Source organism: Ipomoea nil, unplaced genomic scaffold, assembly GCF_001879475.1.
Source record: "Ipomoea nil cultivar Tokyo-kokei standard unplaced genomic scaffold, Asagao_1.1 scaffold3069, whole genome shotgun sequence".
In the NCBI taxonomy this organism is placed as follows: Eukaryota; Viridiplantae; Streptophyta; class Magnoliopsida; order Solanales; family Convolvulaceae; genus Ipomoea; species Ipomoea nil.
The window spans coordinates 8,622,206-8,643,503 of record NW_017619497.1 but is presented as its reverse complement, the minus strand read 5'-3'; the positions used below and the strand labels follow the sequence as shown (position 1 = coordinate 8,643,503).

General features: G+C 39.6%; 4 protein-coding genes and 1 long non-coding RNA gene across 8 annotated transcripts; 3 read left to right on the top strand and 2 right to left on the bottom strand.

Annotated features, from left to right (window-relative positions):
* Positions 1-27: 27 nt before the first annotated feature.
* LOC109165039 lies at positions 28-20,303 on the top strand. Its single transcript, XR_002051472.1, has 3 exons — positions 28-40; positions 10,637-10,640; positions 20,227-20,303. It is a non-coding gene; the product is annotated as an uncharacterized LOC109165039 (long non-coding RNA).
* On the top strand, positions 383-4,404 carry LOC109165030 (magnesium transporter MRS2-4-like). Of its 2 annotated transcripts, none has more exons than XM_019313629.1 (4): positions 383-851; positions 1,432-1,853; positions 2,929-3,207; positions 3,926-4,082. In XM_019313629.1, the coding sequence occupies exons 1-4, from the start codon at positions 578-580 to the stop codon at positions 3,965-3,967; spliced, it is 1,017 nt and encodes a 338-aa protein (XP_019169174.1). In that variant the 5' UTR covers positions 383-577; the 3' UTR covers positions 3,968-4,082. The 2 variants fall into 2 exon arrangements, with proteins under 2 accessions (XP_019169174.1, XP_019169173.1); XM_019313628.1 differs by having other exon boundaries at positions 407-851; positions 3,952-4,404.
* On the bottom strand, positions 4,562-11,861 carry LOC109165031 (ubiquitin-like domain-containing CTD phosphatase). 2 transcript variants are annotated; one of them, XM_019313630.1, is made up of 6 exons: positions 11,532-11,861; positions 11,031-11,154; positions 6,007-6,121; positions 5,868-5,931; positions 5,385-5,550; positions 4,562-4,981 (listed from the first exon to the last, which is right to left on the bottom strand). In XM_019313630.1, the coding sequence occupies exons 1-6, from the start codon at positions 11,804-11,806 to the stop codon at positions 4,622-4,624; spliced, it is 1,104 nt and encodes a 367-aa protein (XP_019169175.1). In that variant the 5' UTR covers positions 11,807-11,861; the 3' UTR covers positions 4,562-4,621. The 2 variants fall into 2 exon arrangements, with proteins under 2 accessions (XP_019169175.1, XP_019169176.1); XM_019313631.1 differs by having other exon boundaries at positions 5,868-5,910.
* LOC109165032 (uncharacterized protein At4g06598-like) lies at positions 12,727-15,944 on the top strand. Of its 2 annotated transcripts, none has more exons than XM_019313633.1 (5): positions 12,727-12,844; positions 13,536-14,263; positions 14,504-14,579; positions 14,668-14,794; positions 15,339-15,944. In XM_019313633.1, exons 2-5 carry the CDS (start codon positions 13,554-13,556, stop codon positions 15,503-15,505), a joined length of 1,080 nt encoding a protein of 359 aa, XP_019169178.1. In that variant the 5' UTR covers positions 12,727-12,844; positions 13,536-13,553; the 3' UTR covers positions 15,506-15,944. The 2 variants fall into 2 exon arrangements, with proteins under 2 accessions (XP_019169178.1, XP_019169177.1); XM_019313632.1 differs by having other exon boundaries at positions 12,735-12,961.
* Positions 16,821-20,058, bottom strand: LOC109165033 (ubiquitin-like domain-containing CTD phosphatase). The gene is made up of 6 exons (XM_019313634.1): positions 19,713-20,058; positions 18,721-18,865; positions 18,439-18,553; positions 18,297-18,360; positions 17,720-17,885; positions 16,821-17,392 (listed from the first exon to the last, which is right to left on the bottom strand). The coding sequence occupies exons 1-6, from the start codon at positions 19,991-19,993 to the stop codon at positions 17,147-17,149; spliced, it is 1,017 nt and encodes a 338-aa protein (XP_019169179.1). The 5' UTR covers positions 19,994-20,058; the 3' UTR covers positions 16,821-17,146.
* Positions 20,304-21,298: the final 995 nt, after the last annotated feature.

The window sequence follows — 21,298 nt, the reverse complement described above, 5'->3', positions numbered from 1 at the left end:
GGTTATGTTAGTTTATATATATATATATATATATATATTTGTAATTATATATTTTTTAATTTTTATTATGTTATGTTAGCATATAAAATAATTTTGTTTCTCAAGTTCAAAAGTTTAGAGTTAATATTTTAAAATCATGTAATTATATATGATACCGTTATCTTATTTATTTATTTTAATTTTTAAATTTATTAAAATATATGAAAATATGTTAAGGATATTATAGTGTGTATAAAAGATAACCCTAAACCAAACATGATTATATTACATACCCCAATTTTAACCAAACACAGGAATCTAACATTCCCAGTAATCTAACATTCCCAGCAATCTAACATTCCCTAAGGTAATCTGACATTCCGTGAACCAAACGGCCCCTAGAAGTTTAGAACTCAAAAAAAAGTCAACGACGTCACTGAGCGGCTGATCTCATGCGCGGTGTTCCTTATATGGAAGAAGAAGACGACGACGGAGAAGAGGCTTCCTCGATCGATAGCTCAAATGAACTGATATACGCTTAGCGTATGAGTATTACGTATATGTACGCGGATAGAATTTCTCGAGGGAGGGGACTGGAATGGGGAAGGGAAAGTTCACGTTACGCAGGAGGAAGAAGGGAACGGCGACGGTGATCGAAAATGGCGGCGCGAATTTGATCGCGTCTAGTGCAGCGGCGAGCAAGCCGGTGAAGAAGAAGGCGGGCGGGACCAGGCTGTGGATGAGGTTCGACAGGGCCGGACAATCGGAGCTGATTGAGTGCGATAAGGGCGCTATCATCAAGCGCGCATCTGTTCCTGCTAGGGACTTGAGGATCCTCGGCCCTATATTTTCTCACTCCTCAAACATTCTCGGTATTCTCTCTCGCCCTGTGTATATATCTACTATGGTCTGTGCGCGCGTGTATAGTTCAAGGTTTCATTTCGCTTGTGTTTCTGCGATAAGTTTGAATATTTGATTAGATATGGTTTCCTGGGTGCAGCCAGGCAAGTCTGTTTGTGGAACAAGTTTAATATGATGCTCCTTAGTACTAATATGCATTCTAGACTTAGTTCGTATGAAATTCACAGTAGAAAGGGTTGGAAATAGTGACCTGATTCTAGGTTATGATGCAAGGTGAACGTGGTTGGATGTATCTCATACTGAGTATATTAACAGTTTAGTAGTCTGTTGTTCTTCAAGCATTTAATGGTTGTATCTCATTCTCATAATTGCCTCTGTACTGGCTGAAAGCACATGCTATGCATTGCAGTGTTCACTTGAGTACTTTTTCTTTTGTACCAAAACTATGTTTACATGGTCTTTGCTGTTTGTTATGAATCCCTAGGGAATCCTATGTATTAGGTATAGGTCCATCCCTTGGAGGAATCTGTTTTCTTCTTCCCCTTGTTTACTGAAGTTTCTGAAAAGATTGTCTTTCTCCCTTCATTGCAGCTAGGGAGAAGGCCATAGTTATTAATTTGGAGTTCATAAAAGCTATAGTTACAGCCGAAGAGGTTTTGTTGCTTGATCCTCTATGTCAGGAGGTTCTTCCATTTGTTGCTCAACTGAGGCAACAACTCCCTCTGAGCAATCATTCCCTGACTGCTGAAGCTAGTGTTGTACAACATGATGACTTCCAATTTCCAGTGCTGGAAGCTGTCGAAGGATTGCAGGCTGAGCTCCCATTTGAGTTTCATGTTCTGGAGATTGCTTTAGAGATTGTTTGCACATATTTGGATTCTAGCGTGGTGGAACTTGAGAGAGATGCTTACCCTGTTCTGGATGAACTGGCCAAGAGTGTTAGCACGAGGAATCTTGAGCACGTGAGGACTTTAAAAAGTAATCTTACCCGATTACTTGCACGTGTACAAAAGGTAGGCTTTTTGTTACTCCGTATTTCTTTATGCTAGTAAATGTGGAGTTGTCAGATTTCTTTATAACTTTATTTAACACATTCTGTGAACTAAAATGTCAGAGTAACTTGAAGAGTCTATGTCTCACAATTGTCACATGATGTGGAAAAAAGAAACATGAATCTAGACTCTTTTATGTCTCTCATAGCCCATAAATACTCGGCTATTCTAACCAAGCTAATCAAGCAATTGATCCTAGGCTTTTCTACTTGCTTAAAACATACTTCTGTCTAACCGCAGGGTGGTGGCAGATCTTAAGCCTCAATTCATTATTTCTTAACAACTTTTTTCCTTTAGACAATGTGTACAAATATTTGGATTTTGTTCTTATCATTGCTTCATTTTAGCTTTGTTACGCACTTCTTGATGATATCAAGAAAGAAAATACATCCTTTAATATATAAATGGATTTAAAATTTATTGAGCACATTTATGTTTTTGCCATTGAAGAATAATCCTGTTCCTAGAAGAATCATTTAGGAGCAAGAGCTTCCTTTGAATAACTTTTGGAAGATGGGTACATTGTGTTTATATTGACTTGTGTCAGTGATGATGTATATTGTGTTTATGTTAAATCAACATTCAGAAAACCCGATTTCCTGTCTTAAGAACCTGACTCAAATTTCTAAGGGTTCGAGGTGTACCCTCAATATGGAATCCAGGTCTTGTGGATCAATGAAGAATTGGGGATCCTTTTTAATGAAGCTATTATCTTGATCACTGTGAACTGTAAAAGAGGCCAATGGCATCATATATTTTTCTGAACGCAAATCAAAATGTAAACTGTATACTGCTGGTAGTAAATATTTTAACCAAGCTATTGGAAGAGCATGTGATGTGTGTCAATTCAAACATTACTGTTATTGTGTATCAATCTCACGGTCTGTGTAATTTGGTTTGCTTGGGCTTATGCTGTCACTGAAGTGTTGTTAATGTACAGGATTTTGGCTTGGACCAAAATCATTACTAGATAAATTCAGAAATGAGAGCCATATTGCTTATTTTGGTTGGTTGAGATAAATACATTTGGTGGCAGGTGAGAGATGAAATTGAACACCTTTTAGATGACAATGAAGACATGGCCCAGTTATACTTGACTAGAAAATGGATTCAGAATCAGCAATCTGATGCTGTACTGTCAGGGACTACCGGTTCGAATAGCATTGTTCCCATTGTGCCTAATCTTCGAAGGGTTAGTTCCACCCGAAGTGGAAGTTTCAGAAGCAACTTAAATGACCATGATGTGGAGGATCTAGAAATGTTGCTGGAGGCTTACTTCGTGCAGTTGGATGGCACACGTAATAAGATATTGTCTGTGAGTATTTCTTTCCCTAAAAGTTTTGCTAACTATTTGTGGTCATTTGCACTCTTCAAGTTCTTTTTATTCTAAAAAATTTGGTTGAAAATCTTTTAAACAGACATTTATTGTTTTTATTCTAAAAAATTTGGTTGAAAATCTTTTAAACAGACATTTATTGTTTTTATTCTAAAAAATTTGGTTGAAAATCTTTTAAACAGACATTTATTGTGGTATATACAGATGATAAATGCTTAGTCTTTTTGTTAGGTTAATAAGGAAGGGTCCGGATATGATGCTGATACATCTGAGGTTTTTCCCCCCAATTAAGAAAGGAGATAAATCTTTAATCTGTTGTCGCCAAATAAAGATGTAAATAGATCCAGATGGTGTTAGTCTAGTGGGGACCTCTACCTTCTTTTTTGCACTCTTATTTTAACCTTTAGAAGGTTGCAGGGTTGCAAAAGCTCAAATTAAGATTTCCTATAAAAAAAAGTGCATATGAGACAAAATTCAATCTCAGTTTGGAACTTTTAGTCATAACTCGTAATGGGGATTGCAATTTTGGTTTGGAGCTTTTACTCCTTTGCAGTGTTAAGTTGGAAGCCCTTGATTTCCTGTTAAAATGATAAAAATCTCTTTCCTTTAAGATGATGGGAACCCTTGTTTAACTTATGACTTACAGTGTTGGTAATTATTAGCAAACAAAGTGTGGCTATGACCACTTTTAGCTCAGGGGCTTTTTTCTTCGTGGAATCTCAGGTGCGTGAGTACATAGATGATACAGAAGATTATGTCAACATCCAGCTGGACAACCAGCGTAACGAACTTATTCAGCTGCAATTGACATTGACCATTGCATCATTTGCCATAGCTGTAGAAACCTTGATAGCAGGATGGTTTGGTATGAACATCCATTGCACCCTATACGACAGCCATGGCGTATTTTGGCCCTTTGTTGCTGGGATCACCGTAGGCTGTACAATTGTCTTCTTTGTTATCCTAGGATATGCTAGGTGGAAGAAGCTGCTATCATGATTCTTCAACTCCTCTTCTTCACATACACAGGTACTAAATTCTCAGCCGGTTAACAGGCAAATTTCTTGGATTATTACTTAATTACATCCATTTGCCTTTGTCAACCAATAACCCTTTTCATTTTCTTGTAATTTTTCTGAATTGTGTTTGGCAAACAAATGTCCCATTTGAACACTATGCTGAGTTTTTTTTTTTTTTTTTCTTCAAGTATCAAACTGTGCAGCAGAAAGCTTAGTTTCATTATCGATCTTCTCTATGAAATGAATGTTGCTACTGCTGTTTGAAGTGGAGCATCGGGCAATAGAAATAGAAAGAAAAAAGATTAGCCATTCAATGGATAAAAAGATCAAATCTTGGGCAGTGAATTGTTTAACTTGGATTGCTTTCACCCCCATTAATGTCTGGAGATGTTGGAAAATAAAGGTAAACAAAGTAGAAAAAGATAGGACATGTACGTTCCCCAAAAAGGTATTGTGATACCCAACCTAGTAAAATACTGGTGCCGTTGAGATGCACGTATACCTCTCTTTAAATCATCCTCTTTGTATGATTCCCAATCCTTGTGGTTGAGGGCACTTAAGTCGTCGAGATCAGCAATGGCAAGCAAATATCGGGTAAGCTTCATGAGTTCCTGGTCAGTGCTTCGACTCGAGTGTGCCCTCCTGAACGGCTTTATGGTCAGACCATTTTGTGGATTCATCGCAAAGTTCCTCCTCAAGTCATCAAACATTATAGTGTTTTTTGGATTGTAAAACTGCAGCAGGTCAAAAACAGGGCCCCTTTAGACCCTAATAAAAGGAAATCTAAAGAAAAAAGGAAATTTCTGTTGCTCCATAGTAGTATAGTACACCACCTGCCCCACTGGAAATTTTTGAATTTCATAAGACCTTTAAAGGTGAGATTCTCCCACTTCGTTTTTAGTTCATTTTTGGTAGTTTTCATGGGAATCACATTCCTCCCACATTCTTAGGTTATGTGAGTTTCCTGAGTATCTTACATTACTTAAACCAAACACCTCCTTAGTTCACTAAACATTTCTTGAAGGTGGACATTAGTTTTCAACTTCCAATTAGGAAGCAAACATAGCATTTAAGTCATATTTTGAAAGCTTATACTCCATATTGACAAAGAAGAATAGGAAGAAGTTGGAATTGAACCTCGGGAAACTTGGCCCAAATTAGGCCCAGTGGCTTGCAGTTGATCATCCCATGAGTATCTGATTGGACTGTTATCATTGCTAAATGATCAAGCATTGCCGTAATTTTATAGTTGGGGTTGTTGAGAATACCAAATTGCTCCATCTTGTGCTCAATCACATCCATGCTGCATACAGAAAAGAGACATGATCACTCCCACAAAAGACTGAAATGCATGCTACCTCAAAGACTTCCATTGAAGAAGACCTTTTACTTTTTTTCTCGAAAAAAAAAAAAAAAAAAAAAAAACAGAAACTTTTTAGATAGAAAGCTCATAAAAATAGAAATGATGAGTGCAGTGTGCAGTGCATAAGATCTTTATCTTCTGAACATATGGCGTAATACATCATTTTAGGAAGCAGAGGCAATATATCATCTTTTTAGCAAACCATTCAATGGTGAATATATCATCATAATTGCAATGACCAGGGAGGAAATTCTGACCTGGTTGCAGACCAGATGATGATATCATACTCTGCATAAACAGCCAAGAGAAATTCATGCAGATCTGCATATGATAAGATATCAATTATGACCACCAAGATAGGCAGCAAGAAAAACATCTAAGCAAAAAGTAACTCACAAGGTCTCATGAGTTGATATGGGTTCTCTGCTGCTGACTTGTGATCAATTAGAGTATAGTCGATATCTAGAACAAGCAGCTTTTTCCCTTCCCGACATGGGTTTTGGACTGTAATCTAAAATGACTTCTTCATATGAGGCATGCTAGATGTATATGAACACAAGAATGCAAAGATACAACAAGAAATTACTTGTAAGAACACCACTTGGCACAAATAGCAAAGCATCTTTCATTTCAGGGTTATATTATCTTTAAACACTACAAGGTAATTTTACTCATCATACAATGCAACATCCTAGTGAATAATTATAGCAAATAATTTTTTTTGGGTGACAAGGAAACCCACCGTCACTACCCTTACCCAAGGGTGTGCATTGAGTAATGGGTAGCCTGCAAATGAGGTAAACCAACCTTTTTTTTGAAAATTTCCTGCGGTGCTTCATTAGAAAAATGCTGAAATAATGTCTGGTGGGTGAGTATCCCAGTACATAGTATCAGGTTGCTGATAAGCCGTAGTGGCTAAAGCATGAGCTAAATAATTGTCCGATCTAGAAATATAATTAAAAGAACATGAGTGAAAATAAACGGCAATTTGCCTGCAGCTATCAATGGCATAGCCAACGTAAGAGCGAAACGCAGTGGTTGATGATGTAAGTTAGCGTTGTAGTGTCAAACAATCCGTGTAGATCTCAATATTCTGTTCACCTCGATCCTTTAGCCATGATAAAACTTCCTTACACGCCAAAGCCTCAGCCATAAGTGGTGACGTACAGGCCGGTAGCGGCGCGGTTAGTGCCGAGATATAGGCTCCATCTCCATCTAATAAAACGGCCCCTACAGTTGCATTCCCTGTCTCGTGTAGATATCCCGCATCGACCCTGCATCTTCTCACTGGCGGCACAGAGGATCCGGCGGCGTCGGCGGCACCGCGGCCGGCGGTGGGACTCGCCTGGGCAGCGTGGCGGTTTTCTGTTGGCAGCGTAGCAGTGGCAGTGGCAGCCACGGCTGGGCGGGACTGAGTCCATGCGGTCTTGGCTGCCGCTGCGGCTCTGAGTAGGGACCCCGGGCGTGGTAAAAACGCCTCCCAAACTGCACCATTTCGAGCTTTCCAAATATTGTATAGAATTGATGCTGCATATAACATTCCATCAGAATCTAAAATATTTAGAAGTTCCCCAAACCAAACATGAAAAATATCCGTGACAATATTGGGGATTGTAAGGTTGGATTGATCCAAAATGTTTCTTGCAAAATCACACAAGACTAATGCATGCATTGTATTCTCATGTGATATCCCACACATAGCACAATATGGGTTCACCTCCACCCTCTTTAAAAGCAAGTTCGTAGTTGTAGGCAAAATATCACAAATATCTCTCCAGAGGAACATTTTCCACTTTGGTGGAATTTTTAGTCTCCATAAAGCTAACCAATTAGTAAAGGGGCCTTGATTATTCTCATAATCTCCCACCAATCGTCTGTACCCGCTTTTCACAGAATATAATCCTCTCGGGTCCCCGTACCAATACCATGCATCATTATAATCCCGGGATACAGGTACTCTCATAATTCTCTCGACATCCGTAGGTTGAAATAAATCTGATAAAATTTCATTATCCCATGTACCAGTTTGTTGATCTATTAGCCCCACTACTCTGGCCTTTCGTAACTGTATAGGCATCTCTATTTGTATCATAGGGTCCTGGTCATCCAGTAACCATGGATGGGTCCATATAGATGTAGTTTCCCCATTCCCAATTCTTCGTCTGACCCCACTACAAATTATGCTCTTTGATGCCATTATACTCCGCCAACAAAAACTGGGATTATTTCCTACCTGCGCATCAAAGAAAGTATCCCTGGGAAAATATCGGCTTTTGTAAACACGAGCTACTAAGGAATCAGGCTTAGTGAGCATTCGCCATGCCTGTTTCCCCAACATAGCTAGATTAAATGCACGTAGGCCCTTAAAACCCAATCCACCATACTTCTTAGGAACACATAGCTTGTCCCAAGCCTTCCAGTGAACTCGGTTGTCCGTCCCAGAACCCCACCAATATCTATTCATCGTTCTTTCTATAGCCGTGCATACTGATATAGGTAGCAAAAAAACACTCATTGAGAAGGTAGGCATAGATTGTGCCACACTTTTCAACAGTATTTCTTTCCCTGCCTGAGACAATAGCCTTTTATTCCACGACCCAATTCTTTGGCGTATTTTATCCTCAATATATGCAAAAGCTGCCTTTTTATTCCTACCCACAAACGAAGGTAGACCCAAATACTTGCCAAAGTTTGGTGCCTGCTCCACCCCCAAAACTTGGGCCACACTTTCCCTATCCACATTACTCGTATTCCTGCTATAACAAATACTCGACTTGTGGTAGTTAACCACCTGTCCCGATAGATCCTCATATACAGTCAGGCATTTCTTTATCTCATTAGCCTCTTCCACATTAGCCTTAAAGAATAAAAGGCTATCGTCCGCAAAAAAACAAATGAGAAATCTGAGGGGCACCTCTTGCTACCCTACATCCATGAATTAATCCCGCTCTGTTAGCCTGTTGTAGTAACAACGAGAGTCCCTCTGCACAGATAATAAACAAATATGGGGATAGCGGGTCTCCCTGTCTCAAACCACGCGTGGGTATTATTGGGTCACTCCTTGAGCCATTTATCAGAATACTATAGGAGACTGTGGTCACACATTTCATAATCAAATCAACCCATCTATCATGGAAACCCAATGCCATCATCATATTACGGAGAAAAGGCCACTCCATTCGATCATACGCCTTAGCCATATCCAGCTTAAGTGCACCCCAGCCCCTCAATCCACACTGTTTTCGATTCAGAAAGTGCCCCACTTCTGCAGCTAATAGAATATTATCTGTTATCAATCTATCTGGGATAAAAGCACTCTGTGTCTCAGATATTATTCCTTCCATCAAAGGCTTCATTCTATTAGCCATCATTTTAGCTATTATTCTGTAAATGACATTGCTAAGTGCTATAGGGCGCAAATCAGTTACTAACTCTGGATTACTCTTTTTAGGGATCAACACAATATCTGTCTCATTCAAGCCAGATGGGAGGTCACCTGATTCAAGACAGTTTAGCACAAAACTCGCAACATCCCCTCCTACCACATCCCAGCTGATAAAAACCCGGATTCATTCCATCCGGTCCTGGTGCTTTATCCGGATACATTGCAAACAATGCATCCTTTACTTCCTCCAGATTAAATGGTCGTAATAGTGAGTCATTCTGCGCCTGTGATACCCTGGGTTCTATCCCCCCAAAAAAATCATCTCCAGTTCCCGGACCCCCAGAGCTGAAAATATTCTTAAAATAGTCCAGAATGATATCTCTCATGGGATCCCCCTCCAACCAATCCCCATTGTCATTCATTAATCTAAGTAAAGTATTCTTTTTCTTTCGGTGAGAGGCATACCTGTGAAAGAATTTGGTATTGGCGTCAGCTTCCTTGAGCCAGTGCTGCTTGGCTCTCTGCCTCCAGTATGCATCCTCCTGGGCCTCAGTGCGACTCAGAAGTTGCTCTATTCGCTGAAACTCGACAAGAGAGGCCGAGTCAGTGCATCCTCTCAAACGTTGTTGATCCCGTTTCAGCTGCACAATCTGTTTCCCATACTTATGGAACCGATCCCCACCCCATCGTGTTAACCGGTTTCCACAGTATTGAACACAACCCTGTAAACCCTGCCCTCTCCCTTCCTGCCACGCCTGCTCCACCACACCCCTACATCCCTCATCATATAACCATGCCATCTCAAACCTAAAACCCCTTCTTCTAACCCCATCCCTCCCTACCTCCTCCTGAACTGTGAAAAAAATGGCTGAATGATCTGACTTCCTGGTTCTCAAATTCATAACCTTTACATGGGGAATTATATTGCACCACTCGTTCGTTACTAGGACCTTATCAAGTCTCTCCTCAATCCAGTTTGCAGTCCCTTTCCCCTTCTCCCAGGTATATGGGTATCCAATCATTGGCAACTGGGCCAATCCACAATCCTCAATCGTCTCCCCAAAACCTCGAAGAAGGCTATTCGGATGTGGATTTCCCCCTCTCTTCTCATACTGGTATAGCAAATCATTAAAATCCCCCACCACCACCCACGGGAGATTCGATTTTGCCGCCAACATTCTCAACAAATCCCATGATTCAGCACGCCTATTACGGTCCGAATAACCATAGTAACACGTCATTCTCCAGGCCGGATTACCTGTCATAGTTACCTCAATATCAACGTAGTTTCTTGAGTAACTAAGGAGTCTCGCCGTATTATTCTTCTTCCACAATAACGCTAATCCACCACTCAAACCATCATTGTCAACATAAAATAAGCCTTCGAAACCGATCGTAACACGAAGACGCTCAGCATGATCTCGCGCTACCTTAGTTTCTATTAGAAATACAAAGTCGGGTTGCTTTTTGGACACCATGTCCACCACCTCTCGAACTGTCCGTGGATTACCCAAGCCACGGCAGTTCCAACTCAGCGTACTCATTAGCGTCGCCAAACAGTGATGATCACCGGAAAAAACGTAGGAAACCGTCGGAAACCTAGCAAACCCTAGGGGAGGAGAAAACTCTAGCAAACCCTAGAGAGGTAAACCAACCTAAGTTGTCCATAACTGACCGATTCAAACTAAGAAGACATATAAGTTGCTCTTGCGGGAAGTCTTGGAACCTTGTAGTTACCAAGTCGAGGTAAATCAGTCCAGGTTGCCTATAACTGACCGGCTAGGCTTATTGGCCACTCCCTTTGAAAGTTAAACTTGGAACAGGTAAACCAGCCTAAGTTGTCCATAACTGACCGGCACAAACCAAATAAGATTATAACTAACCGGCACAAACCAAGTAAGATTATAGGCTGCTCCCGTTGGAAGTTAAACTTAGAAAGGTAAACCAATTCAGGTTGTCCAACTTGGAATCGTGTGATTACCGAGTGGTTGCCCCAAAAATAATTTTTTGATAGATAAAGAACAGTGTTGCTGACCTTGTATTCTTCAATTCGCCTTCTCAGTATCTTTTTGTTGGTGTCTTTATCTTTCATTTCGACGCCTTCATCCTGCCCAATTTCAAAATCGTCTGGACAATCCACTTGATCCAGCTCAAAAGTACTGCAAATCCAACAAAATATTATGTCAGTTAGTCATTAAGGAAACAAAATTTATACACAGTACAACATACCAGAAGTAAACTAAACCCTACATCCATTATTTCCTCATTGTAGTTAGGCTTCATAACAATGAGCAAGGAAATTAAAACTGCCAAACAAACCCGAGTTGTAAGCCCTAGCTCAGAGAAACTAGCAAGCTAGAATACAGCATATAAGAAGCCTAGTAAGCAATTTAAACTACAGGAGCGGAGAACTGCGACGAGAATATGCAATAATGTAACTTTAATTTGCCAAAAGCGATCGCGATCGAGCTAATCGGAAAGCGCCATGAGCGCAGTTGCGATAGATGTGAACAGAATTCGACGAACGAAACTTTACCTCAGCCACGACGACACAATCGAGCACGACATTCGCCTCCTTTCCAGCTCCCGATTATCCGATCGGCCCATCCTTAAATCGTTCTCGCAAGCTGGTCTCACCTTCGCAGGTACAATAATCTTCTTCGTTCGCCGAATCGCTTCATCATCATCATCATCGCTCTGCAATTTTTCCTTTTCGGGAAGGTGAGAGCTCATAGACGCGCCGCGCCTCGACATTATATTGTTTGTCTGGAATTTGTTTTCCTCTCTGTGGACACAGAGTCGACAGCCCATGACCACAAAGAGTGGGTACTATGCATGCACTCATGCAGATCCGCTCTTTCTTAAATTATTAATATTACTCCGTATTTGATATTTGCTTTGGTTCAAAAAAACTATTAATTGATATAAATACAGAATAAAAATAGGTTAAAATTGTTATTCCATGTATTATAAATGAAAAAGAATTTATTTTTATTTATTTACGTGAGATATTGAATACGGAGTATTACATAAAAGCATCATAACACTTAAGCCTTTTTATCAGGTTTATGTTCTTGCCAGGTAAGACAAAAGAATGAGAGATAATGGGAAAAAAAATTGAAACATTAGATAGAGTGGCTACCAGTTGGCGGCTTGACGCCCATCTTGACACATCTATTGGGAACTACTGGTGCGTAAGACGCGCATTAACTTGTCTAATTTTTATTTTTATTTTTTGGATATACTAGACTAATATTTAAATCTCTCAAGATAAGACCTTTGATTGATCGAAAAATTTATTCAATGAAAAATTAATTTCTCAAATTTGGAGAAAAAAATTTATTTCTTTACTCTCTTTTAATATTTTATTTTCCACCAATAACGCCTCCTGAGGCTCAAACTCATAACGCCTCCACTGAGGCTCGAACTCATAATCTTTCAAACAGAAGTCCAATCCGGATACCATTAAACCATATAGTCCTGGTATTCTTCATAAAATTTAAATTTAAATTTTCTCATTTTTTTTTTCTAAGAACTAAATTGGTTGTTTGAAAAAAGTCAAACAATTGGAGAAAAAAAATTTGTTGTTAGGGTCTTTTTACAGACATCAAGAAATGGGAGGGGTCAGATCGCTAAAACAAAAATTAGCAAAGTCATATCGAATTTTGGTTCCTTTACGTCAACGAGAAGTAGAGAGCAGTAGTGGTCGACTGGTACTATATACGGAGTATATATATATATATATGTATGAGAGAGAGAGAGAGAGAGAGAGAGAGAGAGAATCTGTAGAAGAAGACGACGAATACAAGCCAGTTGAGGAGAAGAAACGGAATAAAAATCCAATAAACTGTGAGATTCTGATTTTTGTTACATTATTTTATTATTTTCTGTCGGATTCACATTGTATCGCGATCGGAGAACGTTTGGCATTCGATCGAAGTCAAATATCTCTTCCAGTTGAGCTAGGTATTCCTGCAATTCTCTGTTTCCGGTGGTTTATTTGAAGTTATTTGTTTGGTTCAATGAAAATGGACTTCAATGAATGTAAAAGGATTTGCAAAAACGTCGAATCTTTCTTTTCAGCTTTTTTTTTTTTGTTTTTTTTTTAATACTTATTGTTTGATTATGCAGTAGAGATTTATTGAAATGAAATTTTCGGTCGGGCTCTGCTCTTTTATATGTTCAGATAATCATGTGAATAATTAGCAATTTTATTTGTTAACATTAAAATAAAAAAATAAAAAAAGGCCTCTGCTTTATCTCGTATTGTTGGTTAACTCATATCTATTTGACTGTGATTGACAAAGTAAGTTCTGGCATGGTAATTCTTTTGAATGAATATCCCTCTCTTGGCTTGCCTTCTGTTTTTTTTTTTTTTTTTTTTGGGAGGTTGGTTCTGTCTTTAATTGCAAAGTGCAGTTCATGTGATTCTTGTGAGTAGTAATGATGTCCTATTTTCCTTTTTGCTGGTCTGAGCTATCTTCTTTATTTCTGATCTCTGCTTTTGTTGAGATTTTGCTCTTTATTCATTTTGTGACAGGAATTGTTTGTATTGACCATGGCAAATTTTGAGGGACAATCTAGCATCAGGAATGTGATGTTCAATGGGAAGAGTCCTTTACTGCCTCCTAAAAGTCCATTTCCTAGCTTATCTCCATCATATATTGAGTATACCCCTTCTTTCGGTCACAAAGGCATTCCAAAACCGAGGGAAGGTAATTCACACCATCAGCGTACCTCCTCTGAAAGCTTTCTGATAGAGGAGCAGCCATCTTGGCTTGATGATCTTCTTAATGAGCCAGACACCCCTGTACGTAGAGGTCATCGGCGCTCATCAAGTGACTCTTTTACACATTACGATGCTCCTAATGTTGCAAACTTAGATTTCATAGTTCAAGATCATAACAAGTTTAGAAACATGATGCCTATCCGTTCGTGGGGATCCCAAGAATTTGATTACCACGGAGATGCTCACCACACTGCTTTCTATGGGGATCATAACTCTTCAAATAGACACAAGAACAGGACAAGAGATGCATCTCCAAATAAAAATATGCATCCACATGGCATCCCTTCTCCAAAAGAAAATCTTATTGTTCAAAGCTCGGGATCACCATGTCCCCCACAAGGAGACAGGGCTCAATCTCCAGCAACTGACAAGCAGGATCTACTCGAATCTGGCCCACCTGATCCAAACAGCTCTGCTGAGAAGTGGGATTCACTTGTCAAGAATTCTTCTTCTGGAACCGACAAAAAGTACTCAAGGCAGTATGTCTTATAATCTTAGCCAATAGCAAAATCCTCATCCCCTTGTTAAGTTATAGTAGATGGCATCTGAGTGCGTAGATATACAGCCCATTTGACCATCACTACTTTGTTTTTGTCCTATGCTTGATGTAGCTCATATCAGTGCTTGTTTTAGATCAAGTAAAGATTTTGGATTAGAATGAGTTAGTAGAAATCTCTTATGCGAAACTAAATTTTCACAAGAATTTCTATGTTATGCAGGCAATTTGCTCAGCGTTCAAGAGTCCGGAAGCTTCAATACATAGCTGAGCTGGAAATGAATGTTCAAGCTCTACAGGCACTTACCTACATCAGATAAAGAAGATATTCGACTTTGATGTGTATATTATTATAATTTTTTATATCACTCTTATCTCTGATTACAGGCTGAAGGCTCTGAAGTTTCCGCTGAGCTTGAATTCCTTAACCAGCAAAATCTTATCATGAACATGGAGAATAAAGCGCTAAAGCAGCGTTTAGAAAGTTTAACTCAAGAAAAGCTTATAAAGTATTGTAAGTTACTTCATTTGTTATATTTAATTACTAGGTGTAAAGTGGTGCTTCTGGTTCTGCATAATTGGGAATTTGGGATAGTCATTTTGGAGCTCTAATGAGTAATCTCCACTTATTTCTTGGTCTAATTCTATTGACTGCTCTATATGGTGCCATATATTAGTTCTGTTTTTGGCTATTTGAAAAGAGTAGTTGTTAATCCTTATTTTTGGTGGTTCAAATCATACTTGTGAGGTGATATTGTTAAATGTTTGAACAGCTGCTTGTTTTCAGGAATAAGTGCTCTTACACACTTCAATTGTTATGTGCTCTTGCAATAGAAAGTATATTAGGCTTCAGATTGCTTTGTCAATCATTTAATGTTGTGTTTATAAAGTATCGGAAGGAAATAGAAAGGCTTTTGTTAGATGTCTACTTTCCGAGATTCATATTAGTCCTGCATAGTACCAGTACTAAGAAACTCAAACAGTGCAGCAGAAAGCTTAGTTTTATGATCTCTCAATGAATTAAATGTCACTGTTTTTTTTTTTTTTGGGGGGTGCAGTGGAACATGAAGTTTTAGAGAAAGAAAGAGAAAGACTAAAAGCTTTGTATCAACAACAGCAACAACCACAACCCCAACAGCAACAGAAGCAACAATCCCATGGTCATCGCCGCACCACAAGTAGAGATCTTGATCAACAATTTAAAAACCTCTCTTTTGAAAAATAAAGAGGCTGGATCCGGCCATGAACCCCCCTCCTCCGTCTGGGCAAATGCACATCTGACCACCACAAATATAGCTCTTCTCGAGTGTTCCTCGGTTCATTTTACCCCATTTCGACACATGCTATTGAGCTGAGTTCTTGTTCTCTGGCTCGACTCTTAATTTCTGTTGTAATGGTTGTATCGTCTTTCACTTTTCTTTCTCGAGGATAGCTAACGTTTGTATGCACCTGGTGGTTTGTGCCATGGAGTGGCATCCTGGCAGTCGACTCACCTGAGGTGATTGCTTCAAGCATGATTCTTCACTCCTTGTATGACCATGTAATTTATTTTGGGGAATTTCCATTTCCTAAACTCCCAGCTGTTGAATTCCTGCATTTCTTTATCTTTTTCCTTTAATAGGCAGGCATTTATAATGAAACTGTTTGATTTCATTACTCTGGAATCTGGTGGTGTTGTGGCTGCTCTTTTCTCCTTTCTGTTTTTATTAGATTGCAGGATGATCCTGCTGCATCCACACCTTGTAAGCCGGATTCGGAGAGGGCTCGGTGGTGGGTGTCACCGAACTGGATTCGCCGGCAGGGGAGGAGACCGTCGCCGCTGGGCAGGGGTAGCTACCATCGATGAATCCAGTGAGGTCATGACTGCGTAAGAAGGGGAGCAACTGGGTGCGCCAAAAGAGAAAGTTGCGTTGCGTGAGCTTCATCGAAATAAAGTGATGAGCTCCGGCAAGGGGGTTGACGCCGGCCGGGGAGGAGCCACCGGCAGCGGTCAACCGGCCGGGGAGGAGCCACCGGCAGCGGACGGCGTTCTCTCGGAGGAGTTAGACGACATGATCGCAAAGAGAGGGCGGGGGGGGGGGGGGTTGCGCAAAGAAGGGAGAAAGGATCGTTTTAATTTTGGCTGATACCAGATGAATGCGATAATTTTTCAATAATTACAATTGAAAGAATTACAGAAGGTATATCAGAATACTACCACTAAAGACTCCTATCTATCAGGGTAGTAGATCAAGACTAAATCATCTACCACATATAAATAGACTATAGACAAATAATAATAATAACCAATATATTAACTATACTAACATGCAGTTCTATAACTAGTTGGCTTTACCCATATTAACTCGATATATATTAAAGTACATAAATTAAGAATGTTGTGGACCAGGTCTATTATGTGCAAGGTAGACTCATTTTATATTATGTACTTGTAGTTAACAAATTATGTATGGTTAACTAAAAGTACATAATTGTTAACCAAATGCATATAATTTGAATGTGATTTTATACCAAGGTTCACAATGCGAGGTAAATCTTAACCCATGGTATAATTTGCATAGAGAGAGAATGCCAAACATCATTTACATATGGTAACTCAAGTAAGCCCTTCATATCTTCAATGTGTAAAAAGAACAAAGCTTGTGCAGTGCATCATTCTATTTGGCTCAAGTTTACTCCCACAAATTTATGGAGATGTTGGAAAATAGAGATGAAGAGGGGGAAAAAAGGAAAAGACAAGACATGCACATTTCACCAACGGATACCCAATCTAGTAAAATACTAAAATATCTGTGCAGTTGAGACATAATGTTGAAGGGCTACATTAGTTCAACCTTCCTGCAGACATGTCTGGTTGCTCAGAGTGTCATGTGTGTCGACGTCTCTTAAAGTTGTCCTCGTTGTATGATTCCCAATCCTTGTGATTGAGGACACTAATGTCATCAAGATCAGCAATGGCAAGCAAATATTGGGTAAGCTTCATGAGTTCCCGATCAGTGCTCCGATTTGCGTGTGCCTTCCTGAATGGCTTTATGGTCAGACCATTTTGTGGATTCATCACAAAGTTCCTCCTCAGGTCATCAAACATTATAGTGTTTTTTGCACTGTAAAACTGCAACAGGTAAAAAAAAAATGGGTCCTTTTAGACACTGGTCAAGCAATCAATAAAAAATGTCAAATTGAGAAGACTCTCCTGCATATGTACGTAAAGGAAAATCGGTTCTAAAGAAAAAGGAATGTTATGTTGTTGCATAGTACACTACCCACCCATTGGCAATTTCATAAGACCTTTAGTTCGCAAAATATTTCATGAAAATGGACAGTTTTCGACTTTCAATTGAAAAGCAAACATAGCATTCAAGTCGTTTTTTGAAAGCTTACACTCCATAGTCCATATTGACTAAGAACAAAATAAAGAGAAATGAAGTAGAAATTGAACCTCTGGAAACTTGGCCCAAATTAGGCCCAACGGCTTGCAGTCAATGATTCCATGAGAATCTGATTGGACTGTTATCATTGCTAAATGATCAAGCATTGCGGTAATTTTGTAGTTGGGATTGCTTAGAACACCAAGTTGTCCCATCTTCAACTCAACCCACTTCATGCTGCAGGCAGAAAAGAGACATGATCAGTTGCACAAAGGGCTGAAATGCAACACCAAACATTTCCATTGGGAGACCTTTTTCTTTTTTCTTGAAATGAGAAAAGAGCAAAAGCACAGAAGTCCTTTGATTGAAAGGGCCATAGAAATAGAAATGATGACAATATGACATGCTATGATCTAGCTCTTTAAAACCAGGACAGTCTAGGCTCAATTTTTGAGAATCAAAGTTTACAGTGTCCCATTTTATGTGAAACACCAGCCTGAATTCAATACAATGAAGAACATGAAGATCTCCATCTCCCCAAAAAGATAGTCCAATCCATCATTTTCAGATGCAAGGCACAATTTTTACAGAAAACACACTGTTGAGTGTATCATCATAATTGCAATGACCAAGAAAGGAAATTCTGACCTGGTTGCAGACCATATTATGATATCATACTCTGCATAAACGGCTGAGAGAAATTCATGAAGATCTGCACATGATAATTTAATATTTACCACAACCAAGACAGGCCTCAAGAAAAACATCTATAAGCACAAAAGTAACTTACAAGGTCTCATGAGTTCAAGTGGGTTCTCTGCTGTTGACCGGTGATCAAATAGAGTATAGTCAATATCCAGAACAAGCAGCTTTTTCCCTTCCCGACATGGATTACGGAGGGTAATCTAAAATTATTTCTTAATTTCTTAATATGAGGCATACTGGATGTATATGAACACAGAACACAAAGACACAACTGGATATTACTTGTGAAGAACTTAAACACACCACATGGTGTAACTTTACCAGAAAACGACAGCCATCACATTGATGGCGGGGGGAGGTCACTGACCTTGTATTGCTCAATACGCCTCCTCAGTTTCTGTTTGTTGACTTCTTTATCTTTAATATCAACAGCTTCTTCCTGCCCAATTTCAAAATCATCAACGAGTTCTGGAGAATCCACCTGATCCACAAATATTTCATCTTCAACAGTACTGCAAATCCAACAAAACATTAGTTAGTCATTAAGACAATTTTATACAATATCAGGCCATTTGGTTGCAAGGAGGGAATTAGGGGAAAGGAATTGTAATTCCGTGGGAAAGGAATAAAGTAGGAATTCAAATTCCATTGTTTGGTAGGCATGAATGGAATTAATGGGAATTTCAATTATAGTTTTTGGTATATATGAGAATTGAAAGGAAATAAGTAGTATAAAGACCAAAATGCCAAAAGTAAACTAATCCCTACATGCATTTCATAGAAGGCCATTGACAATGAGAAAAACTGTTTAAAAACCTGGGTTGTAAATAAGACCAAGTTCAAAGAATCAAGTAAGCTAGCATACTGCATAAAAAGCTAGTACATAATGAAAACTACAGGAATGGAGAACTGAAGACGAGTATGGCATATAAAATCAAGTTGCAGAATGCACTTACTGGTCAGAGTTTATGTGCCTTGGAACTAATTCATGCCATAAAATTGTTTGTATCACTAACAAAGTTCATGGGAATATGAAACATAATTCCTAGAAGGATTAGATGCTACATAATATACATAAAAAAGGCTAAGTCATAGCAAGACTATTGCAGTGGTATCAATTTTAGGTTTCATCATGCTACTATGGGAGTGAACAATCAATTGTAATACAACAATTCTAAACAAGAAAATGAACTACTACACACTTCAATCGCTGCGATTAGCGGTTTACAACCACGATTCAGCAAATAATTGATTTTAGGTTTAGGTCTACATAATTCAACATGAACAACAATGCACGAAGGTTTCTCTCCAGCATCAAACAAAATATATTATTAATCGGAGAGAGAGAGAAGGGGATACCCGATCATAGTCATTTTGAGGGAGGCTTTGATGGGAATCTGAGAGAGGAGGAGGCAATCATCGGCAAGTTTGGAGCCGACTTTGGGGTAGAGAAGCTTCTGGCGCTTTGGAAGCACGTTTGTGACTTCACATATGCGTCGCTTCAGCTCGCCGACGGTGTCGCTGCCGCATACTCTGACGGTGTACTCTTTGCCGGTCCATTTCACCGTCAGCGTCAGCTCCTCCTCCGTCAACGGGGACGTCGCCAGTGCCGCCACCGAGGAAGATGCTTCCGCGGCCATTTGGATAGTGGTAGTGAAGTCGCGACTGTGTCGTGTGTTAAGACGAAAAGATGCCCGTCTTACTGCGAGACCTGCTCTCAGACTAAATTACATTTCTACACTTGCAATGCTATCTTAGTCTTAACCCGGTAAAAAAAAAAAACAAAAAAAAAAACAAAAAAAAAAAATCACTTTTGGTCTCATGACTATTGAATCATTTTCACTTTGATTCTCAATTGTTAATTTCTTCCAAGTTTATTATCGAAATGGTGTCTCAACTATTACAAAATTACTAATTTGATCATCGATAATTTTTCTTACCCAATTAAGTTATCGACTTTGAAAATGTTAACCATTTTGGTCCTCCGTTAGATTAGGCGTTAAAAGTTTGTTAAATTGGAGGACATTGATGGTATTTCACATGAGAAGACTCATTTCTAATTAATTAACTTAAATAATTAATAAATGGAAAATATTACCCAAATCAAGAAAAAAGAAAAAGAGATCAGCACAGTCTCAACTCATACGGTGGCGTCGCCGCCGACACACGGAGGAGCCCGAAAGGAGAAGCTGCAAGAGTATAGAGAGATGAACGGAACCTCAGACGAGGTGACACTAGAAGAGTTGCAGAAGAAAATGGCGGATTTCGCGAGGGAAAGAAATCAGGACCAGTTTCATAGCCTAAGAAATCTCCTTCTTGTCCTAGTAGGGGAAGTGGGAGAGCTGTCTGAGATATTTTAGTGGAAAGGTGAGGTACTAAGATGCCTCATTGGATGGGAAGAGGAAGCGAAGCAACACTTGGGTGAAGAGCTCATTTGAAAACCTAAGTCTATTCCCGGCAACAAGCAGTCAACGGAGCAAAGACCCAGGCCGCTTCAGCTCAAATATGCGTCGCAACGGAGCAGAGAACCAGTGTGTTTTCCTTCTCGCCACCATCTTTCTCCAAATATGAGTTATCTTCTTCCTCATCCATTCATCTCCGCACAAGTCCGCCTCCGGCCACCACCATATGTTGCCCCACCGCCACGACTGCACCTCCGCAAGGTCTACATCTATGAGACTTTGCGTATGTTCAACTACGAGCTCGTAGAGAATTGCAACGAGTTGGATCCTTGGAAGGCAACCAGATGTAAGGTGGTCGCTAATGGCAGATTTGGGCTACTGGCGAAAGGGCTGGAGAGCGTGGTTCCCGAGAATCTCCTCCTGGCATGTTACTGGACGGATATGTACTACGCGGAACTGATTTACCACGAGCGAATGTTGAATCACCAATCTAGAACCATGGATCCCGAGGAGGCCACTGGATTCTTCATCCCCTTTTACGTC

Excerpts from the sequence above, each read along its gene's own strand:
- LOC109165033 (XM_019313634.1), bottom strand. The coding sequence starts at position 19,993 with ATGGCCGCGGAAGCATCTTCCTCGGTGGCGGCACTGGCGACGTCCCCG. Across the intron at positions 18,866-19,712 it reads CTCAAAATGACTATGATCGG|TACTGTTGAAGATGAAATAT; the intron begins GTATCCCCTTCT and ends TTGGATTTGCAG. Across the intron at positions 17,393-17,719 it reads TTTGGGCCAAGTTTCCAGAG|TTTTACAGTGCAAAAAACAC; the intron begins GTTCAATTTCTA and ends TACCTGTTGCAG.
- LOC109165031 (XM_019313630.1), bottom strand. The coding sequence starts at position 11,806 with ATGGGCTGTCGACTCTGTGTCCACAGAGAGGAAAACAAATTCCAGACA. Across the intron at positions 11,155-11,531 it reads ATTGTGTCGTCGTGGCTGAG|TACTTTTGAGCTGGATCAAG; the intron begins GTAAAGTTTCGT and ends TTGGATTTGCAG. Across the intron at positions 6,122-11,030 it reads GGCGAATTGAAGAATACAAG|ATTACAGTCCAAAACCCATG; the intron begins GTCAGCAACACT and ends AAGTCATTTTAG.
- LOC109165030 (XM_019313628.1), top strand. The coding sequence starts at position 578 with ATGGGGAAGGGAAAGTTCACGTTACGCAGGAGGAAGAAGGGAACGGCG. Across the intron at positions 852-1,431 it reads TCACTCCTCAAACATTCTCG|CTAGGGAGAAGGCCATAGTT; the intron begins GTATTCTCTCTC and ends CCTTCATTGCAG. Across the intron at positions 1,854-2,928 it reads TACTTGCACGTGTACAAAAG|GTGAGAGATGAAATTGAACA; the intron begins GTAGGCTTTTTG and ends ATTTGGTGGCAG.
- LOC109165032 (XM_019313633.1), top strand. The coding sequence starts at position 13,554 with ATGGCAAATTTTGAGGGACAATCTAGCATCAGGAATGTGATGTTCAAT. Across the intron at positions 14,580-14,667 it reads TGAATGTTCAAGCTCTACAG|GCTGAAGGCTCTGAAGTTTC; the intron begins GCACTTACCTAC and ends CTCTGATTACAG. Across the intron at positions 14,795-15,338 it reads AGAAAAGCTTATAAAGTATT|TGGAACATGAAGTTTTAGAG; the intron begins GTAAGTTACTTC and ends TGGGGGGTGCAG.